The sequence below is a fragment of the Xenopus laevis genome, chromosome 8S, assembly GCF_017654675.1.
Source record: "Xenopus laevis strain J_2021 chromosome 8S, Xenopus_laevis_v10.1, whole genome shotgun sequence".
Taxonomy (NCBI): Eukaryota; Metazoa; Chordata; class Amphibia; order Anura; family Pipidae; genus Xenopus; species Xenopus laevis.
Genome location: NC_054386.1, coordinates 13,544,829 through 13,564,244, shown reverse-complemented (window position 1 = coordinate 13,564,244; position 19,416 = coordinate 13,544,829). Strand labels below are relative to the sequence as shown.

Sequence of the window (19,416 nt, the reverse complement as noted above, 5' to 3'; positions counted from 1 at the left end):
AATGTGTTCAAGAATGCAGGTTACACAGGCAGAACTTGCTTTGATAAAACATTCTGCTTGAATTGAGCACTCTAATGTTTAAGGTGAGCGCAGGAGTTTCTATAGGAACCAGCAATGCTCTCTCTTCATTGGCTGCTAGACTGGAGACCGTGTTTAATAATCTGAGCCAAAATGATTAAGTATGCTCCTAACGGAGGGTTCAGAGCGGGTTAGAGGAGGAAAAGGAATCCTAAGTGATCAAGTGGATGCAGCAGCCTTACAGATTATATATATATATATATATTTTTTTTACAAGTTTAGAAGTTCTTAAAGGATATAAGATAGCATGATAAGTAGCACTTTTATTTCTAGATCACTGTGTACACAACTTGCTAAACAGTATGGATGCCCCCGAATCGTTTGCGAAAGTTTCGGCTGAATAGCGAACCGAATCCTAATTTACATATGCAAATTAGGGGTGGGAAGGGGAGAACTGCTGAAAAAGGCCGAATTCCGAACCAAATCCTGGATTTGGTGTATCTCCATGTACAGTTTCAAAGGTACTATCGTGAAGAGTTTCTGTCAAATTTACAGACTGTTTTATGGCATATATAAATTGTACTAGACTTTTTGGCCATATAATATTGAGAACGTTCAAAATAAATGCAACCCAACAGCTTCCAAAAACTGTAAAACCCTAGCACTCATTTTAGGCACTCCTCACCTAGCTGTTCCTAGGGCCTCACTTGCCAACAATCTCATAAAGGACGGAGGATGGGATTCATACAGTTCTTTATGTATAAATTGTTTGTTTTTTTAATTGATAAACACATAAAATTAACCAGAGATGCAACCTCCACATGGGGAAAAACACTGAATTTGTATGGTTTACCAAAGCCGCAGAGGTTTAGAAATCTGAGCCAGGAATAGTGGTAAAATGGTTTAGTATATACAGTATAAAAGCAGCCTTAGTGGCACAGACATTTAATTCAAAGCATATAGGGAAGCACAAGTTGACGTTTGTATTTTTTTTTTATTTAACAATTTTATTGCCCTTTCCAATTAAAAACATTTCTTGGAAGTGATGAATATCGTCAGATGAACTAGCGAAAAAGGAAAGCTTGTTGAACAAACTCTAATTCGCCTTCAGGAATCAACAAACAGTAATATCAAGGGATGCCCATGCCCACAGCCTTGTGAAATTTACTTACGGAGGCACTGGTCACTTAACACTGGATTGTCACACCCTATGCCAGGGACAAGAAAGCTGAAGCCCACTCTTAAGTTGTTGTGAACTACAACTCTTACCATCCTGTTGTCAGAGACCATCCATTTCCAGTCATGGCATACATTAAAGCCTGACTCTGTATGGTTATTAGTTATATTATATTATATATTACATTAGTTATGTTATGCAGGATTTTGGTGCAGTATATGGTATATTTATATGTGCGAGCAATTTTATGATCACTAATGAAGATAATATGAAATTAAACAGGAAACTTGACGTTGCTGCTAATTATGAATGTATCAAAACAATTTATGAACCTTTTTGTTTTGTTTTTTTAATGGAGTGCAAAATATTTAACAGGGCAAACAGACTGTAGAAAGGTTTACAATGCAACTGAGAATTTGAAAGCAGCCAGTCTATCGCTATTTGGTATTATGTCAATAGCATAACTGCTAAATTAACCGAACAGGGGTCATTATATAAAGGAAGGTTATATTGTTATAGATAAGCTGTAAATAAAGGGGTCTATGGAGACGGGGGAAAAAAATCTGACCAAGTCTTTACTTGATAAATAAAAACATTTTCCAGTCTTCATAAAAAATCCAAAATCTTCCCTGCAGCACACTTTATGCACACTACTGTTTATAAAATTTGGGAAGCAGATGTTTCCTTTTAGCAAATGCAATCCAGGGACTCAATCTGCCACGTTTAATAGGCTGTTTCCAAACCCATACCTATAGTGTTAAACTTTTGCATGCATGTAACTGGAACCATGATCTTCAGAATCGGGTGTCCTTAGGAGCTCACCAGCACATAGATCATGCTAGAAAAGAAAAAGGACAAAATGTAAATAAGCAAACTGTATGGAGTGAAAGTATAGATAGTCCAATAATTAGGAGAGTTATTTTTGGAGTAACCCACTATGGGAACTTCTAGTCCCAGAATCCCCTGCAGGCCTGCCTCCCCACAGCTTTAACCTAGAACATACGATACATGCAACAAACCAATCAGGAGAATCACTAATTTTGTGCATCCGCACAAATAAACATGGTGCCCATGGTGCGAGCGGCATAATAAATAATAATTTAAAAAAAACAATTTTCCTCAACCAGTATGTGGGCTTTACTAGCCTACACCTCGGATCAGGTATATCTGCGTTGAAAAAAAACAAATAATTTATATTTATTTTTAGAAGTGTTTATGCACTTTTTCTACTTAGGCCCAACTGAATAAGCCCACATCAAAGAGAGGGGTATATTTTCTCTAAGTTTGAAAAGAATATATGATCTTGCAAACAGTTTATCAGTGTGTTGAGTGCATCTATAGTAAAAATACGTTCTTTCCAGATGACATTTATAAAGATTGGACGGGAATATCACTCTCTACATGTGGATCTATGGGCACTCGCCAAATTATAATGCCACACAGCTATCTTCAGTAAAAGGCACTCACTGGAATGTAGAATAATGTTTATATTCAAACATAACACAATAGTCCTGTAGATCTTTAGAATGGTCTTCACTTGGAAAGACTATACTGTTGCTATTGCAAGATCCACTCAACGACTCTACTCATATTCAAAAGAAACCTTAGTATTGGGTAGGGATCCACCGAATCCACAGTTTTGGATTCGGCCGAACCCCCAAATCCTTCTTGAAAGATTCGGCCGAATACCAAACCGGATAAGAATCCTAATTTGCATATGCGAATTAGGGATGGGAAGGGGAAAACATTTTTTACTTCCTTGTTTTGTGACAAAAAGTTATGTGATTTACCTCCGAACCCCTAATTTGCATATGCAAATTAGGATTCGGATTCCGTTCGGCCAGGCAGAAGGATTCGGCTGAATCTGAATCCTGCTGAAAAAGACCAAATCCTGGCCGAATCCCGAACGGAATTCTGGATTCGGTGCATCCCTAGTATTGGGCAACAATATATCTACATGTAAATAACACTACTAATATTGTCCCTTTTAAAAGGAGAACTAAACCCTCCCCCCCCACGATGTTAAGTCCCCACTGCCTCCCCCCTCCGCTGGCCCCCGTCCATGCCTCCCCTCTACACAGTCTTACCCCAGAATTCTGTCCCCTCTCGAAATAGTGTCTGCATATGCAGAGTGAGCGCAGCGTACATTACAGATGAGAATAAGATGGGAACCATGAGCTCCGCTGCGCTCCCCAGAGGGGACAGAATTCTGCAGCAAGACTGTGCAGAGGGGAGGAAGGGAGGGGGGCCAGTGGGGACTTAACATCGTGGGGGGTTTAATTCTCCTTTAAGGATGATACACAATAAGTTGCAAACAATGAAATTTAATTTACATCTTCCAAAAGCAGCTCCATAAATCTTACACACCATTTGTTCTATGAAATATATTACAGCTTGAATAGAGCAACTCCACAGAAGCACAACTTACCCATAAAGGAAGTAAAAAAATGACAGAAGGTAAAACGCTAATTTACACCACCCTTCCTTTTGACAGTAGGCTAGTATATCAGCATTCATAATAGTTGTAGGATCATACAGTCCTGGTCCACTCATGACCGGCCTACTCATATACCTATGAGAGAAAATAAATGATGCAATATATATTCTGTTTGAATATAGATTTCCATGAATAATGCAGAAAAATCTCTGAATGTTTTATACATTACCTCCAAATATGATAAGCTAAAAGAGGCATGTTTAAACCCAAGGTAAGCCACTCCGCAGCGCACAGAAACATGACACAGAAGAAAGCATGAATCAGATACTCCGGAAGCACAAGCTGTAATTAAAAAAAAATTCAGTTTTTGCTTTACATATGCTTAACTCCATGCAAAGTTTAATCAGAAATCTACCGTTTAAATACACAACATTTATAATTCCCTAAATAAAGAGTAAATAAGACTGAGTAAATCATTAAAGGGGACCCGTCACCCAAAAAAATTATTCAAAATCCTATTTTATCACATTAGTCAAGCAAAATGAACTTTAATTACACTATATAAATTATTTGAATCTTGTTTCCTTCAGTCTGGGAATTCATAATTATAACAAGCAGGCAGGAGCCATTTTGTGGACACTGTTATTAAGACAAGCCTTGTATCATCTCAGAATCTTGTTTGTGCACCAGAATGGGGGACCTGATGTCCATCCCCATGCACTGGCTACACAATTAACCGGTGAAGAGAACGGGGGAATGTGGGGAGAGCTGTGACATGTAGGAAGTGCTGAATGGAAAGTGAAAGTAATTGTCTGCCCCGCCTCTATGCCATTGGCATAGAGGAGGGGCAGACAATATTTGATTGACATACGAGATTTTTAAATGAGCTATGAATGCTTTAATAAAAAATTTAAATTGTATTATATGTTTAATTTGAAAAGGACTTTTATTATACAGATTTGTGTGTCTGGGTGACAGGTCCACTTTAAGGGAATATCCTCCCAAAGAATGGAAGAACAAGTAATACCAATCAACTAACCAATATGCACTAAACAATACATTTTAATGATAGTTATTTTAAACTTTCCCCTGATCTCATTTTTGTTTCTCACGTGCAATCAGTTCACCTTCAGCCTAGACGTCAATTCCCACAGTGCCTAGCACACGCTTATTCTCCATCTTCTCAGGTCAGATAATCATAGTATATACAAAGCAATGTGGGAATTGGAGTCTCAGCCAGAGTCCATCAGATTTCTGATACACTGTAATCTGGAAAATTGACAGGAAACAAACTGCTTTCAACTTCATCTTCATATAACTTTAAAACTGTGGAAAATGTTGCTCTGAAACATTCTTTCATTATGCATAAAAAAACGTTTTTTTTTTGGGTAGGCATACCCGTTAATAGTAGTTTAATTTTACCTAAGAATCATTTAGACATCGCACAGCAAGCATATACAGCAGGGGAAATAAGTATTGAACACGTCAACATTTTTCTCAGTAAATATATTTCTATATAACTTTCTGACATGAAAGATGTTGGTAAGGACCCAAGTAATCTACACATACAAAGAACTCAAAACAAACAAGTCCATACATTATGTGTTGTAAAGTGGAATGACACAGGGAATAAGTATTGAACATTGAAGTGTTTAATACTTCGTAGAAAAGCTTTTGTTGGTAATGATAGCTTCAAGACATCTTCTGTAGGGAGAAACTAGTCATGTGCATTGCTCAGGTGTGATTTTGGCCCATTATTCCACACAAGCAGTCTTCAAATCTTGAAGGTTTCGGGGGCCTCTTCTATGAACTCTGATCTTCAGTTCTATCCTTAGATTCTCAATTGGATTCAAGTCAGGTCATTGATTGGGACAATCTAGCAGATTTATTTTCTCTCTCTGAAACCAATCGAGAGTTTCCTTGGCTGTGTGTTTGAGATCTTCGCCTTGCTGAAATGTCCAGCCTCGTTTCATGTTCACCATCCTGGTAGATGGAAGCAGATTCTTATAAAGAATGTCCCGGTACGTTTTTCCATTCATCCTTCCTTCAATTATATGAAGTCTGCAGTACCATGTGCTGAAAAACAGCCCCATGATGTTCACACCTCCAAACTTCACTGTTGGTATGGTGTTTTTGGGGAGATGTGCAGAGCCATTTATCCTTAAAACATGGTATGTGCAATGACATCCAAAGAGTTCAAATTAGGTCTCATCTGACCAAACTATATTCTACCAGAATTTCATTGGCTTGCCCAAATATTGTGCAGCAAACGAGTTTCAACATGCTTTTCCTGCAGCAGTGGTGTTGCGTGGTGAGTGTGCATAGAGGCATTGAGTACATTACTTATTGTTTTCTTTGAAACAACTGTACCTGCTAATTCAAGGTATTTCTGAAGCTCTCTGCAAGTGATCCATGGCTCTTTCACAGCTCTTCTTGATTATTCTTTTGTCTCCGTCAGAAATCTTGCAAGGAGCATCTGGTCATGGCCAGTTTAGGGTGAAATTATGTTCTTCCCACTTCCAGGTTTTGGTCCCAATGGTGCTCACTGGAACATTCAGAAGCTTAGAAATACGTCTATAACCATTGCCATCAGTATGTTTTGCAACAATAAGGTTATAAAGGTCTTCAGAGGTCATGAAATGCTTCTTGTGTCATACCCTGGAAATGAGAACCCTATTTATAGGCCATCAATTAGGACTAAACAGCTGATATTAATTTGCACTGCCACTGATAGGGGCTGGATTGCTTTCTAAATACTGACAGATTTCAACAGGTTTCTTGGATTTCCATGCCTTTTTTGCATCTCCGTTTCTTCATTTGTTCAATACTTATTCCCTGTGTCACTCCACTTTATTACACAACTTAATTTATGGACTTGGTTTTTTTTTTTTTTTTTTTTTTTTTTTTTTTTTGAGTTCTTTGTATGTGTGGATTACTTGGGTTGTTACAGACATCTGGCATACATTTCATGTCAATAGAAAAGTATTAACTGAGAAAAACGTTGACCTGTTCAATACTTCACTGCTCTAGATCAGGGATCCCCAACCTTTTGAACCTGTGAGCAAAAATGTTCCTGGGGTGCCAAATATGGGCTGTGATTGGCCATTTAGTAGCTCCTATTTGGATTGTCAACATACATTGAGGCTCTGTTTGGCAGTACACCTGGTTTTTATACAACCAAAACTTACCCCAAACCTGGAATTCAAAAATAAGCACCTGATTTGAGGTCACTGGGAGCAACATCCAAGGGGGTGGAGAGCAACATGTTACTCACAAGCTACTGGTTGGGGATCACTGCTCTAGATGATAACACAGAAAAATAATTTCACAAGGACTTTTTCAAGATCAGAAAAAGAGATAAACAGCACCAGATTTTACACCTACTAGCTGGCTGACAAAGGAAGTTTACTGGGTTATGATTCTTTACTAAAATACAGACTAATAGACTAGTTATGTCATACCAGGTTGCCCATTACTTGGCACAGCCATGTTTGTGAGTGCAAGTGCTTGGGTTTAAAATGTCGCAAGCAATTATCTCAAGCCCCATGCACAGTAAGATAACATTATGTGTTAAGTATTACAAAGCTTTTTTCAATTCCTGGTGCTAGTGATACTTTAAATCCCCAGTAGATTTAGCACAACAAAGTAAACCATCTGGTATCAACAGTTTCTAAGCCTTATTTCAGACAACCTTAGGGAGCTCCATTGTTATCTGCAGTATGTGAAGGGCTCCCTAAGGAGATCCTATTTCAATAATAGCTTGTCCTCTGAAATTATACAATTATAAGTTAGTAAGGAGTCAGATAAAAGCAGGAGTTCATCATGGAGACTTCCAAAAAATCTTTGAAAAAAATTCAAAACACATCAGTTAATAGTGCTGCTCCAGCAGAATTCTGCACTGAAATCCATTTCTCAAAAGAACAGATTTTTTTATATTCAATTTCGAAATCTGACATGGGGCTAGACATTTTGTCAATTTCCCAGCTGCCCCTGGTCATGTGACTTGTGCCTGCACTTTAGGAGAGAAATCTTTTCTGGCAGGCTGCAGTTTTTCCTTCTCAATGTAACTGAATGTGTCTCAGTGGGACATGGGTTTTTACTATTGAGTGTTGTTCTTAGATCTACCAGGCAGCTGTTATCTTGTGTTAGGGAGCCGTTATCTGGTTACCTTTTGTTTGGCTGCTGGGGGGGGGGGGGAAAGGGAGGGGGTGATCTCACTCCAACTTGCAGTACAGCAGTAAAGAGTGATTGAAGTTTATCAGAGCACAAGTCACATGACTTGGGGCAGCTGGGAAATTGACAATATGTCTAGCCCTATGTCAGATTTCAAAATTGAATATAAAAAATCTGTTTGCTCTTTTGAGAAATGGATTTCAGTGCAGAATTCTGCAGGAGCAGCACTATTAACTGATTCATTTTGAAAAAAAAAAATGTTTTCCCCATGACAGTATCCCTTTAAGAATTAAATCTTTACTTGTTTGTGAATGGGTGCTTCTGTGCAAGCATGCATGTGTGTGTGGTCCATGTGTAACCCAGTTTGCAAGGTACTTTGTTTGCCCTTTGTAAAAGTGATAAAAAAATAAATTTTGGCTAATTATATAGGACTGCTTTGCCTCAAGTAACAATTAATTATATCTTAGTTGGGATCAAGTACAAAGTACTGTTTTATCACGGAGAAAATGTTTTAAAATTGTGAGTTTCTTAAAATGGAGTCTATGGGAGATGGCCTTCCCATAATTTAGAGTTTTTCTGGATAACAGGTTTCCAGATAATGAAACCCTATAAAGGGGAGTTGAATGTAATATGTATTTTGTTTGCCCACATCTAGCAATTCGCAGCAACCGCTTAGATGTTTGTTATCAGCTGACTTGCAAATGCTTACTACCTGCTGATTGGTTGATATTGGTTACTAGAAAAGTAGTAATGATTATTTATTACATTACCCAAAGTTTTTCATTCCCTTAGTATGTGCAAAACAGTAACTCAAGTGGTTCTTTGTATGCCTGCAGCAATTATATTGTGCTGTTTAAAACTCAATGCACTAGTGCCTATGGTCTGGGTGCAGTTTCTTACTCTGCGGTTGTTTTGATTGTCGCAGGGCACACAGGCAGATTCTGGGAGATTAGTCGCTTGGTGACAAATCTCCTCTTCTTTGGGGCGACTAATTTGCTCGAACTGCCTCCCCTGCCTTCCCGCCGGCTTATATGTAAATCACCGGTGGGATAGCACTCGGAGCGATTTGTTTTCCAAAGTTGCCTAACAAGGAAACTTCAGGCGACTTCGGAAAAAGAAGTGCCATTCCCACAGGCGATTTACATTTAAGACAGCAGGAAGGCAGTTCAGGGAGATTAGTTGCCCCAAAGAAGAGATTTGTTGCTGGGCAACTAATCGCCACGAATCTGCCTGTGTGCCCTGACCCTTATTAAGTGAGGGACTTATAACTATAGGCTATGGCAGGATTCTGGGCATTTTGTTGCCCAGGAGATTAATAGCTATCTGAGCAGGCATCAAAGCAATCTTCTACCAGATGTATGATGAAACACTTTCAAGAAGTTTGCAAAGTGTGTGCAAAAAGAGCACAGGAGTTAAAGGGATACTGTCATGGAAAAACATGTTTCTTCCAAAACACATCAGTTAATTGTGCAACAGAGCAAACAGATTTTTTTTATATTCAATTTTGAAATCTGACATGGGGCTAGACATTTTGTCAGTTTCCCAGCTGCCCCAGTCATGTGACTTGCGCCTGCACTTCAGGATGGAACTACTTTCTGGCAGGCTGTTATTTCTGCCACTTAATGTAACTGAATCAGTCTCAGTGGGACTTGGCTTTTACTATTAAGTGCTGTTCTTAGATCTACCAGGCAGCTGTTATCTTGTGTTAGGGAGCTGCTTTCTCTTTACCTTCCCATTGTTCTGTTGTTAGGCTGCTGGGAGGGGGGGTGACATCACTCCAACTTGCAGTACAGCAGTAAAGAGTGATTGAAGTTTATCAGAGCACAAGTCACATGACTAGGGGCAGCTGAGAAATTGACAATATGTCTAGCCTCATGTCAGATTTCAAAATTGAATATAACAAAAACGGTTTGTTGTTTTGAAAAATGGATTTCAGTGCAGAATTCTGCTGGAGCAGCACTATTAACGTATGCATTTTGAAAAAAACACATGTTTTCCCATGACAGTATCCCTTTAAACTTAAACTTGCAAAGCAGATTGTACTGTATAATGCACACTCCAGGCAATGTGGCAGCCTAAGAAATCCTCTTAGATTGTTCAAAGCCCTCTACAGAAAGATAAGCACAATTTCATGGGAGGTTTTGTGGCCCTTTAGCAGTAGAGACGTAACACTCAAGCAATAAAGAAACCATGCATATTCCTTAGCAACAATAAACAAGCATATTAATGTAGCATGCATATTAATAAATGTACAAGGAAATAAGTGTGATTTAATGTGTGAAAATATGCCTCGCTCGCGCAGTAGCTATGATCACAAAACTGTTAAATGCATTTAGTCAAATCTGTGACACTTCACTGCCAGAAGTGTTCCAACCAATAGCAAGAAATAAAAAAATAGCAACGGTCCCCTTGTCTGAAAAGAAAGGCAAGACATCTCTAAATTTGCCTTTAGATTTTTTTTTACAGATTTGCTTTGGATGAAAAAAAGGAAGATGAGACAAGCATGTGCCTGAAACAACTGGGAAACAGATGTTCCTAAATAAATAAAAAATAGATGTAGCATTTAAACATTAAACTGCAAACCAGTACACACCTCGAGTGCAATTTTGACTCTTTTAATCTTTTTGAGCTTTTCAAATGTCTTTGTGGCAACAATGTAAAGAGCAGATTGAAAGAATGTTAGTGCGACAGCTGGCAAGACCACAAAGAGATTAATAGCCAGAAAAAAATGATAGATCTAATCCTAAAGACAGAAAACAGAGACACGTCTGCATACATAGAGGATGCAACACAACAATGTTTTAAAGACACAGGCCCACCGAAAAATTCTATGTTTTTATGTAAAAAAAATTGTAAAGAAGTTACCACTGAAATGTAAACAGTTCTGCTAAATCAGTGCTGTCCTTTTCTTTGTTTTAGGAAGCTAGATCTTATTATAATGGAAGGAATATTATTGTCAAAGCATATGCATCATAAGACTATTTGTATACGACATCTCCAAAATGAACATTCCTTCCTTGAGATGCAGCATGATTCCAACCATCGAGAATAATGCATCTCAGAAAAGAAGTATTAAAGGGATACTGTCATGGGAAAAAAAAAAAAATTCAAAGTAAATCAGTTAATAGTGCTGCTCCAGCAGAATTCTGCACTGAAATCCAGTTCTCAAAAGAGCAAACAGATTTTTTTATATTCAATTTTGAAATCTGACATGGGGCTAGACATTTTGTCAATTTCCCAGCTGCCCCTGGTCATGTGACTTGTGCCTGCACTTTAGGAGAGAAATACTTTCTGGCAGGCTGCTGTTTTTCCTTCTCAATGTAACTGAATGTGTCTCAGTGGGACATGGGTTTTTACTATTGAGTGCTGTTCTTAGATCTACCAGGCAGCTGTTATCTTGTGTTAGGGAGCCGTTATCTGGTTACCTTCCCATTGTTCTTTTGTTTGGCTGCTGGAGGGGGGAAAGGGAGGGGGTGATATCACTCCAACTTGCATTACAGCAGTAAAGAGTGATTGAAGTTTATCAGAGCACAAGTCACATGACGTGGGGCAGCAGGGAAATTGACAAAATGTCTAACCCCATGTCAGATTTCAAAATTGACGGTTTGTTGTTTTGATAAATGGATTTCAATGCAGAATTCTGCTTGAGCAGCACTATTAACTTATTCATTTTGAAAAAAATTTTTTTTTCCCATGACAGTATCCATTTAAGCAGCACAGTAAATATTGGACTCAACTTTAGCAAACTACCAGGATTTCTTTGCCAAACAAATTCTAATGGTTACTGCATTTTAACACCATACAAAGTGGGACTGCAGCTTTAATTTTTTTAAGCAAGATTTACAAAGCCAATGCTGGAGCAATCAATTTCTTATAATGGCCACTCACATAGCAGGGTCTGATAGGACCGATACATTTATAAACTATTACTTACAGGGTTGAGGGTGTTACACTGGTCTATAGGATTTTTGTAGTCTGTTTTCAATTCATCGAAAGCAATAATCTGAAACACAAACCAATTACATGTTAAAATAATAGCTGAACTTAATGAGACTTTATTTGAAAACTGGATAGGACATATTTTCTGTGAATACTCCGATGTTGTACCTAAAATATTGAAAAGAAAATAGAGCTTTCATAGTTTTCCTGTATCAGTGCCATGTTACATCACCAGAATACGTCTTAAAAACGTGTAAGATTCACATTTCAACACAGGTTCCATCCAGAATGTTTAAAGGGGTTGTTTATGATGTAGGGAGTGATATTTTGAGACAATTCGCTTTTTTTTTTTTTTATTTGCAGTTTGAATTATTCAGCTTTTTTTCCAGCAGTTTGCAATATCAACAATCTGGTTGCTATGGTTCAAATTACCCTAGCAATCATGAGCGGATTTCAATAAGGGACTGGAATCTGAATAGTAAAGAACCTGAATAAAATGGGTGGATGGGTGGGTGGATGGGTGGGCGGGTGGATGGGCAGGCTGTTGGATGGATGGGCGGAGGGATGGGCAGGTTGTTGGATGGATGGATGGATGGATGGGCAGGTTGTTGGATGGATGGATGGATGGATGGATGGATGGGCAGGTTGTTGGATGGATGGATGGATGGATGGATGGATGGGCAGGTTGTTGGATGGATGGATGGATGGATGGATGGGCAGGTTGTTGGATGGATGGATGGATGGATGGATGGGCAGGTTGTTGGATGGATGGATGGATGGATGGATGGGCAGGTTGTTGGATAGATGGATGGATGGATGGGCAGGTTGTTGGATGTGCGGAGGGATGGATGGGCAGGTTGTTGGATGGATGGGCAGGTTGTTGGATGGATGGGCAGGCTGTTGGATGGATGGATGGATGGATGGAGGGATGGATGGGCAGGCTGTTGGATGGATGGATGGGCGGAGGGATGGATGGGCAGGCTGTTGGATGGATGGATGGGCGGAGGGATGGATGGGCGGAGGGATGGATGGGCGGAGGGATGGATGGGCGGAGGGATGGATGGGCGGAGGGATGGATGGGCGGAGGGATGGATGGGCGGAGGGATGGATGGGCGGAGGGATGGATGGGCAGGCTGTTGGATGGATGGATGGGCGGAGGGATGGATGGGCAGGCTGTTGGATGGATGGATGGGCGGAGGGATGGATGGGCAGGCTGATGGATGGATGGATGGATGGATGGATGGATGGGCAGGCTGTTGGATGGATGGATGGGCAGGCTGTTGGATGGATGGATGGGCAGGCTGTTGGATGGATGGATGGGCAGGCTGTTGGATGGATGGATGGGCAGGCTGTTGGATGGATGGATGGGCAGGCTGTTGGATGGATGGATGGGCAGGCTGTTGGATGGATGGATGGGCAGGCTGTTGGATGGATGGATGGGCAGGCTGTTGGATGGATGGATGGGCAGGCTGTTGGATGGATGGATGGGCAGGCTGTTGGATGGATGGATGGGCAGGCTGTTGGATGGATGGATGGGCAGGCTGTTGGATGGATGGATGGGCAGGCTGTTGGATGGATGGATGGGCAGGCTGTTGGATGGATGGATGGGCAGGCTGTTGGATGGATGGATGGGCAGGCTGTTGGATGGATGGATGGGCAGGCTGTTGGATGGATGGATGGGCAGGCTGTTGATGGATGGATGGGCAGGCTGTTGGATGGATGGATGGGCAGGCTGTTGGATGGATGGATGGGCAGGCTGTTGGATGGATGGATGGGCAGGCTGTTGGATGGATGGATGGGCAGGCTGTTGGATGGATGGATGGGCAGGCTGTTGGATGGATGGATGGGCAGGCTGTTGGATGGATGGATGGGCAGGCTGTTGGATGGATGGATGGGCAGGCTGTTGGATGGATGGATGGGCAGGCTGTTGGATGGATGGATGGATGGATGGGCAGGCTGTTGGATGGATGGATGGATGGATGGATGGGCGGGCAGGCTGTTGGATGGATGGATGGATGGGCAGGCAGGCTGTTGGATGGATGGATGGGCAGGCAGGCTGTTGGATGGATGGATGGGCAGGCAGGCTGTTGGATGGATGGATGGGCAGGCAGGCTGTTGGATGGATGGATGGGCAGGCAGGCTGTTGGATGGATGGATGGGCAGGCAGGCTGTTGGATGGATGGATGGGCAGGCAGGCTGTTGGATGGATGGATGGGCAGGCAGGCTGTTGGATGGATGGGCAGGCAGGCTGTTGGATGGATGGGCAGGCAGGCTGTTGGATGGATGGGCAGGCAGGCTGTTGGATGGATGGGCAGGCAGGCTGTTGGATGGATGGGCAGGCAGGCTGTTGGATGGATGGGCAGGCAGGCTGTTGGATGGATGGGCAGGCAGGCTGTTTGGATGGATGGGCAGGCAGGCTGTTGGATGGATGGGCAGGCAGGCTGTTGGATGGATGGGCAGGCAGGCTGTTGGATGGATGGGCAGGCAGGCTGTTGGATGGATGGGCAGGCAGGCTGTTGGATGGATGGGCAGGCAGGCTGTTTGGATGGATGGGCAGGCAGGCTGTTGGATGGATGGGCAGGCAGGCTGTTGGATGGATGGGCAGGCAGGCTGTTGGATGGATGGGCAGGCAGGCTGTTGGATGGATGGGCAGGCAAGGCTGTTGGATGGATGGGCAGGCAGGCTGTTGGATGGATGGCAGGCAGGCTGTTGGATGGATGGGCAGGCAGGCTGTTGGATGGATGGGCAAGGCAGGCTGTTGGATGGATGGGCAGGCAGCTGTTGGATGGATGGGCAGGCAGGCTGTTGGATGGATGGGCCAGGCAGGCTGTTGGATGGATGGGCAGGCAGGCTGTTGGATGGATGGGCAGGCAGGGCTGTTGGATGGAATGGGCAGGCCAGGCTGTTGGATGGATGGGCAGCAGGCTGTGGATGGATGGGCAGGCCAGGCTGTTGGATGGATGGGCCAGGCAGGCCTGTTGGATGGATGGGCAGGCAGGCTGTTGGATGGATGGGCAGGCAGGCTGTTGGATGGATGGGCAGGCAGGCTGTTGGATGGATGGGCAGGCAGGCTGTTGGATGGATGGGCAGGCAGGCTGTTGGATGGATGGGCAGGCAGGCTGTTGATGGATGGCAGGCAGGCCTGTTGGATGGATGGGCAAGGCAGGCTGTTGGATGGATGGGCAGGCAGGCTGTTGGATGGATGGGCAGGCAGGCTGTTGGATGGATGGGCAGGCAGGCTGTTGGATGGATGGGCCAGGCAGGCTGTTTGGATGGATGGGCCAGGCAGGCTGTTGGATGGATGGGCAGGCAGGCTGTTGATGGATGGGCAGGCAGGCTGTTGGATGGATGGGCAGGCAGGCTGTTGGATGGATGGGCAGGCAGGCTGTTTGGATGGATGGGCAGGCAGGCTGTTGGATGGATGGGCAGGCAGGCTGTTGGATGGATGGGCCAGGCAGGCTGTTGGATGGATGGGCAGGCAGGCTGTTGGATGGATGGGCAGGCAGGCTGTTGGATGGATGGGCAGCAGGCCTTGTTGGATGGATGGGCAGGCAGGCTGTTGGATGATGGGCAGGCAGGCTGTTGGATGGATGGGCAGGCAGGCGTTGGATGGATGGCAGGCTGTTGGATGGATGGGCAGGCTGTTGGATTGGATGGGCAGGCTGTTGGATGGATGGGCAGGCTGTTGGATGGATGGGCAGGCTGTTGGATGGATGGGCAGGCTGTTTGGATGGCATGGGCAGGCTGTTGGATGGATGGGCAGCTGTTGGATGGCATGGGCAGGCTGTTGATGGCTGGGCAGGCTGTTGGATGGCTGGGCAGGCTGTTGGATGGCTGGGCAGGCTGTTGGATGGCTGGGCAGGCTGTTTGGATGGCTGGGCAGGCCTGTTGGATGGCCTGGGCAGGCTGTTGGATGGCTGGGCAGGCTGTTGGATGGCGGGCAGGCTGTTGGATGGCTGGGCAGGCTGTTGGATGGCTGGGCAGGCTGTTGGATGGCTGGGCAGGCTGTTGGATGGCTGGGCAGGCTGTTGGATGGCTGGGCAGCGTTGGATGGCTTGGGCAGGCTGTTTGGTGGCTGGGCAGGCTGTTGGCTGGGCAGGCTGTTGGATGGCTGGGCAGGCTGTTGGATGGTGGGCAGGCTGTTGGATGGCTGGGCAGGCTGTTGGAGGCTGGGCAGGCTGTTGATGGTGGGCAGGCTGTTGGATGGCTGGGCAGGCTGTTTGGATGGCTGGGCAGGCTGTTGGATGGCTGGGCAGGCTGTTGGATGGCTGGGCAGGCTGTTGGATGGCTGGGCAGGCTGTTGGATGGCTGGGCAGGCTGTTGATGGCTGGCAGGCTGTTGGAATGGCTGGGCAGGCTGTTGGATGGCTGGGCAGGCTGTTGGATGGCTGGGCAGGCTGTTGGATGGCTGGGCAAGGCTGTTGGAATGGCTGGGCAGGCTGTTGGATGGCTGGGCAGGCTGTTGGAATGGCTGGGCAGGCTGTTGGATGGCTGGGCAGGCTGTTGGATGGCTGGGCAGGCTGTTGGATGGCTGGGCAGGCTGTTGGATGGCTGGGCAGGCTGTTGGATGGCTGGGCAGGCTGTTTGGATGGCTGGGCAGGCTGTTGGATGGCTGGGCAGGCTGTTGATGGCTGGGCAGGCTGTTGGATGGCTGGGCAGGCTGTTGGATGGCTGGGCAGGCTGTTGGATGGCTGGGCAGGCTTGTTGGGATGGCTGGGCACGGCTGTTGGATGGCTGGGCAGGCTGTTGGATGGCTGGGCAGGCTGTTGGATGGCTGGGCAGGCTGTTGGATTGGCTGGGCAGGCTGTTGGATGGCTGGGCAGGCTGTTGGATGGCTGGGCAGGCTGTTGGATGGCTGGGCAGGCTGTTGGATGGCTGGGCAGGCTGTTGGATGGCTGGGCAGGCTGTTGGATGGCTGGGCAGGCTGTTGGATGGCTGGGCAGGCTGTTGGATGGCTGGGCAGGCTGTTGGATGGCTGGGCAGGCTGTTGGATGGCTGGCAGGCTGTTGGATGGCTGGGCAGGCTGTTGGATGGCTGGGCAGGCTGTTGGATGGCTGGGCAGGCTGTTGGATGGCTGGGGCAGGCTGTTGGATGGCTGGGCAGGCTGTTGGATGGCTGGGCCAGGCTGTTGGATGGCTGGGCAGGCTGTTGGATGGCTGGGCAAGGCTGTTGGATGGCTGGGCAGGCTGTTGGATGGCTGGGCAGGCTGTTGGATGGCTGGGCAGGCTGTTGGATGGCTGGGCAGGCTGTTGGATGGCTGGGCAGGCTGTTGGATGGCTGGGCAGGCTGTTGGATGGCTGGGCAGGCTGTTGGATGGCTGGGCAGGCTGTTGGATGGCTGGGCAGGCTGTTGGATGGCTGGGCAGGCTGTTGGATGGCTGGGCAGGCTGTTGGATGGCTGGGCAGGCTGTTGGATGGCTGGGCAGGCTGTTGGATGGCTGGGCAGGCCTGTTGGATGGCTGGGCAGGCTGTTGGATGGCTGGGCAGGCTGTTGGATGGCTGGGCAGGCTGTTGGATGGCTGGGCAGGCTGTTGGATGGCTGGGCAGGCTGTTGGATGGATGGGCAGGCTGTTGGATGGATGGGCAGGCTGTTGGATGGATGGGCAGGCTGTTGGATGGATGGGCAGGCTGTTGGATGGATGGGCAGGCTGTTGGGATGGATGGGCAGGCTGTTGGATGGATGGGCAGGCTGTTGGATGGATGGGCAGGCTGTTGGATGGATGGGCAGGCTGTTGGATGGATGGGCAGGCTGTTGGATGGATGGGCAGGCTGTTGGATGGATGGGCAGGCTGTTGATGGATGGGCAGGCTGTTGGATGGCTGGGCAGGCTGTTGATGGTGGGCAGGCGGATGGATGGCTGGGCAGGCTGTTGGATGGCTGGGCAGGCTGTTGGATGGCTGGGCAGGCTGTTGGATGGCTGGGCAGGCTGTTGGATGGCTGGGCAGGCTGTTGGATGGCTGGGCAGGCTGTTGGATGGCTGGGCAGGCTGTTGGATGGCTGGGCAGGCTGTTGGATGGATGGGCAGGCTGTTGGATGGCTGGGCAGGCTGTTGGATGGCTGGGCAGGCTGTTGGATGGCTGGGCAGGCTGTTGGATGGCTGGGCAGGCTGTTGGATGGCTGGGCAGGCTGTTGGATGGCTGGGCAGGCTGTTGGATGGCTGGGCAGGCTGTTGGATGGCTGGGCAGGCTGTTGGATGGCTGGGCAGGCTGTTGGATGGCTGGGCAGGCTGTTGGATGGCTGGGCAGGCTGTTGGATGGATGGGCAGGCGGATGGATGGCTGGGCAGGCTGTTGGATGGCTTGGGCAGGCTGTTGGATGGCTGGGCAGGCTGTTGGATGGCTGGGCAGGCTGTTGGATGGCTGGGCAGGCTGTTGGATGGCTGGGCAGGCTGTTGGATGGATGGGCAGGCTGTTGGATGGATGGGCAGGCTGTTGGATGGATGGGCAGGCTGTTGGATGGATGGGCAGGCTGTTGGATGGATGGGCAGGCTGTTGGATGGATGGGCAGGCTGTTGGATGGATGGGCAGGCTGTTGGATGGATGGGCAGGCTGTTGGATGGATGGGCAGGCTGTTGGATGGATGGGCAGGCTGTTGGATGGATGGGCAGGCTGTTGGATGGATGGGCAGGCGGATGGATGGATGGGCAGGCGGATGGATGGATGGACAGGCTGTTGGATGGATGGATGGGCAGGCTGTTGGATGGTCAGGCAGTGCTTGCAGCAATGTACAAGGATCCAGTATTGTCAGACAGTATCTTTTGGGATTTGACAAGTCAGGCCATAGAGCTGAGGTCCCCAATCTATTTTATTTTACCTGTGAACCACATTCAAATATAAATAGGGGCAGTAGCAAGACAAGCATGAAAATAGTGTGGGGGGAGGGACAAATAAGGGATGTGGTTGAATCACAAGCCATAGAGACAGTACATAAGTAAAAGAATTCCACTGTGAGACACCCCCTGACTGGTCAGCGCAGTTGGACTGATCGCTGGAGCAACAGAAATGGACCATTAAGAAGAAAAACTAAGCAAGTAGTGTTGGAATCAAAACAAAGGCAATTGAACTGATGTTCCAGTGAGAGCAGTGTCTGTATATAATGTTGTTATAGAAGGTCCTACTGCCCAAGTCAATCTGAATCCTTAGAATGAACAAGTAATAATATCACGTGATACAAATTCCTGCTCTTGGTCTGAAAGGCATCAGCCAAAATTGCCTGGCGTTTGCCTAATGGATACAAATCCCGTGGCCAATAAGTGGCTGCTCTGTACCATTAACTCGCACTCAGTAGCAGCACAGACCTATTGTATCCTGACGGGACTCCTCGCACCATTACAATGGGATTAGCCGATTAGCGCTCTCTCAAGCCTTGTTTGAACCTTGCACCGCACTGTCTATGACACAGAACCTCCCAGCAGCCCCATGCGGTGCTTTACTTACGTGCCAGATAGCAAAGAAGATGAGCGCCGCCGTGAGAAGCAAAGCCAGCATGTAACAAAAGGCCGCGAACGTGAACGCCATGGTCAGCCGGAGAAAAAGAGTATTAGTCGTCAGAAGCGGAGACTGCTGGGAAAAATCATTCACCGGCTACTCGGCCTAAGAGGCGGGAGCGCGCACGCGCTACTTCCTGACGCGTATAAATAAATATATAGCACGTAGAGAACGCGCACGCACGTATA

At 46.2% G+C, this 19,416-nt stretch overlaps 1 protein-coding gene across 1 annotated transcript; it reads right to left on the bottom strand.

Moving 5' to 3' along the window:
• Positions 1-1,525: 1,525 nt before the first annotated feature.
• cnih1.S (cornichon family AMPA receptor auxiliary protein 1 S homeolog) lies at positions 1,526-19,282 on the bottom strand. Its single transcript, NM_001093714.1, is given in 5 exon segments — positions 1,526-2,033; positions 3,624-3,767; positions 3,862-3,974; positions 11,740-11,808; positions 19,178-19,282. Coding segments are annotated over 5 exon segments (435 nt in total). The 5' UTR covers positions 19,259-19,282; the 3' UTR covers positions 1,526-2,005.
• Between the last annotated feature and the right edge of the window lie 134 nt (positions 19,283-19,416).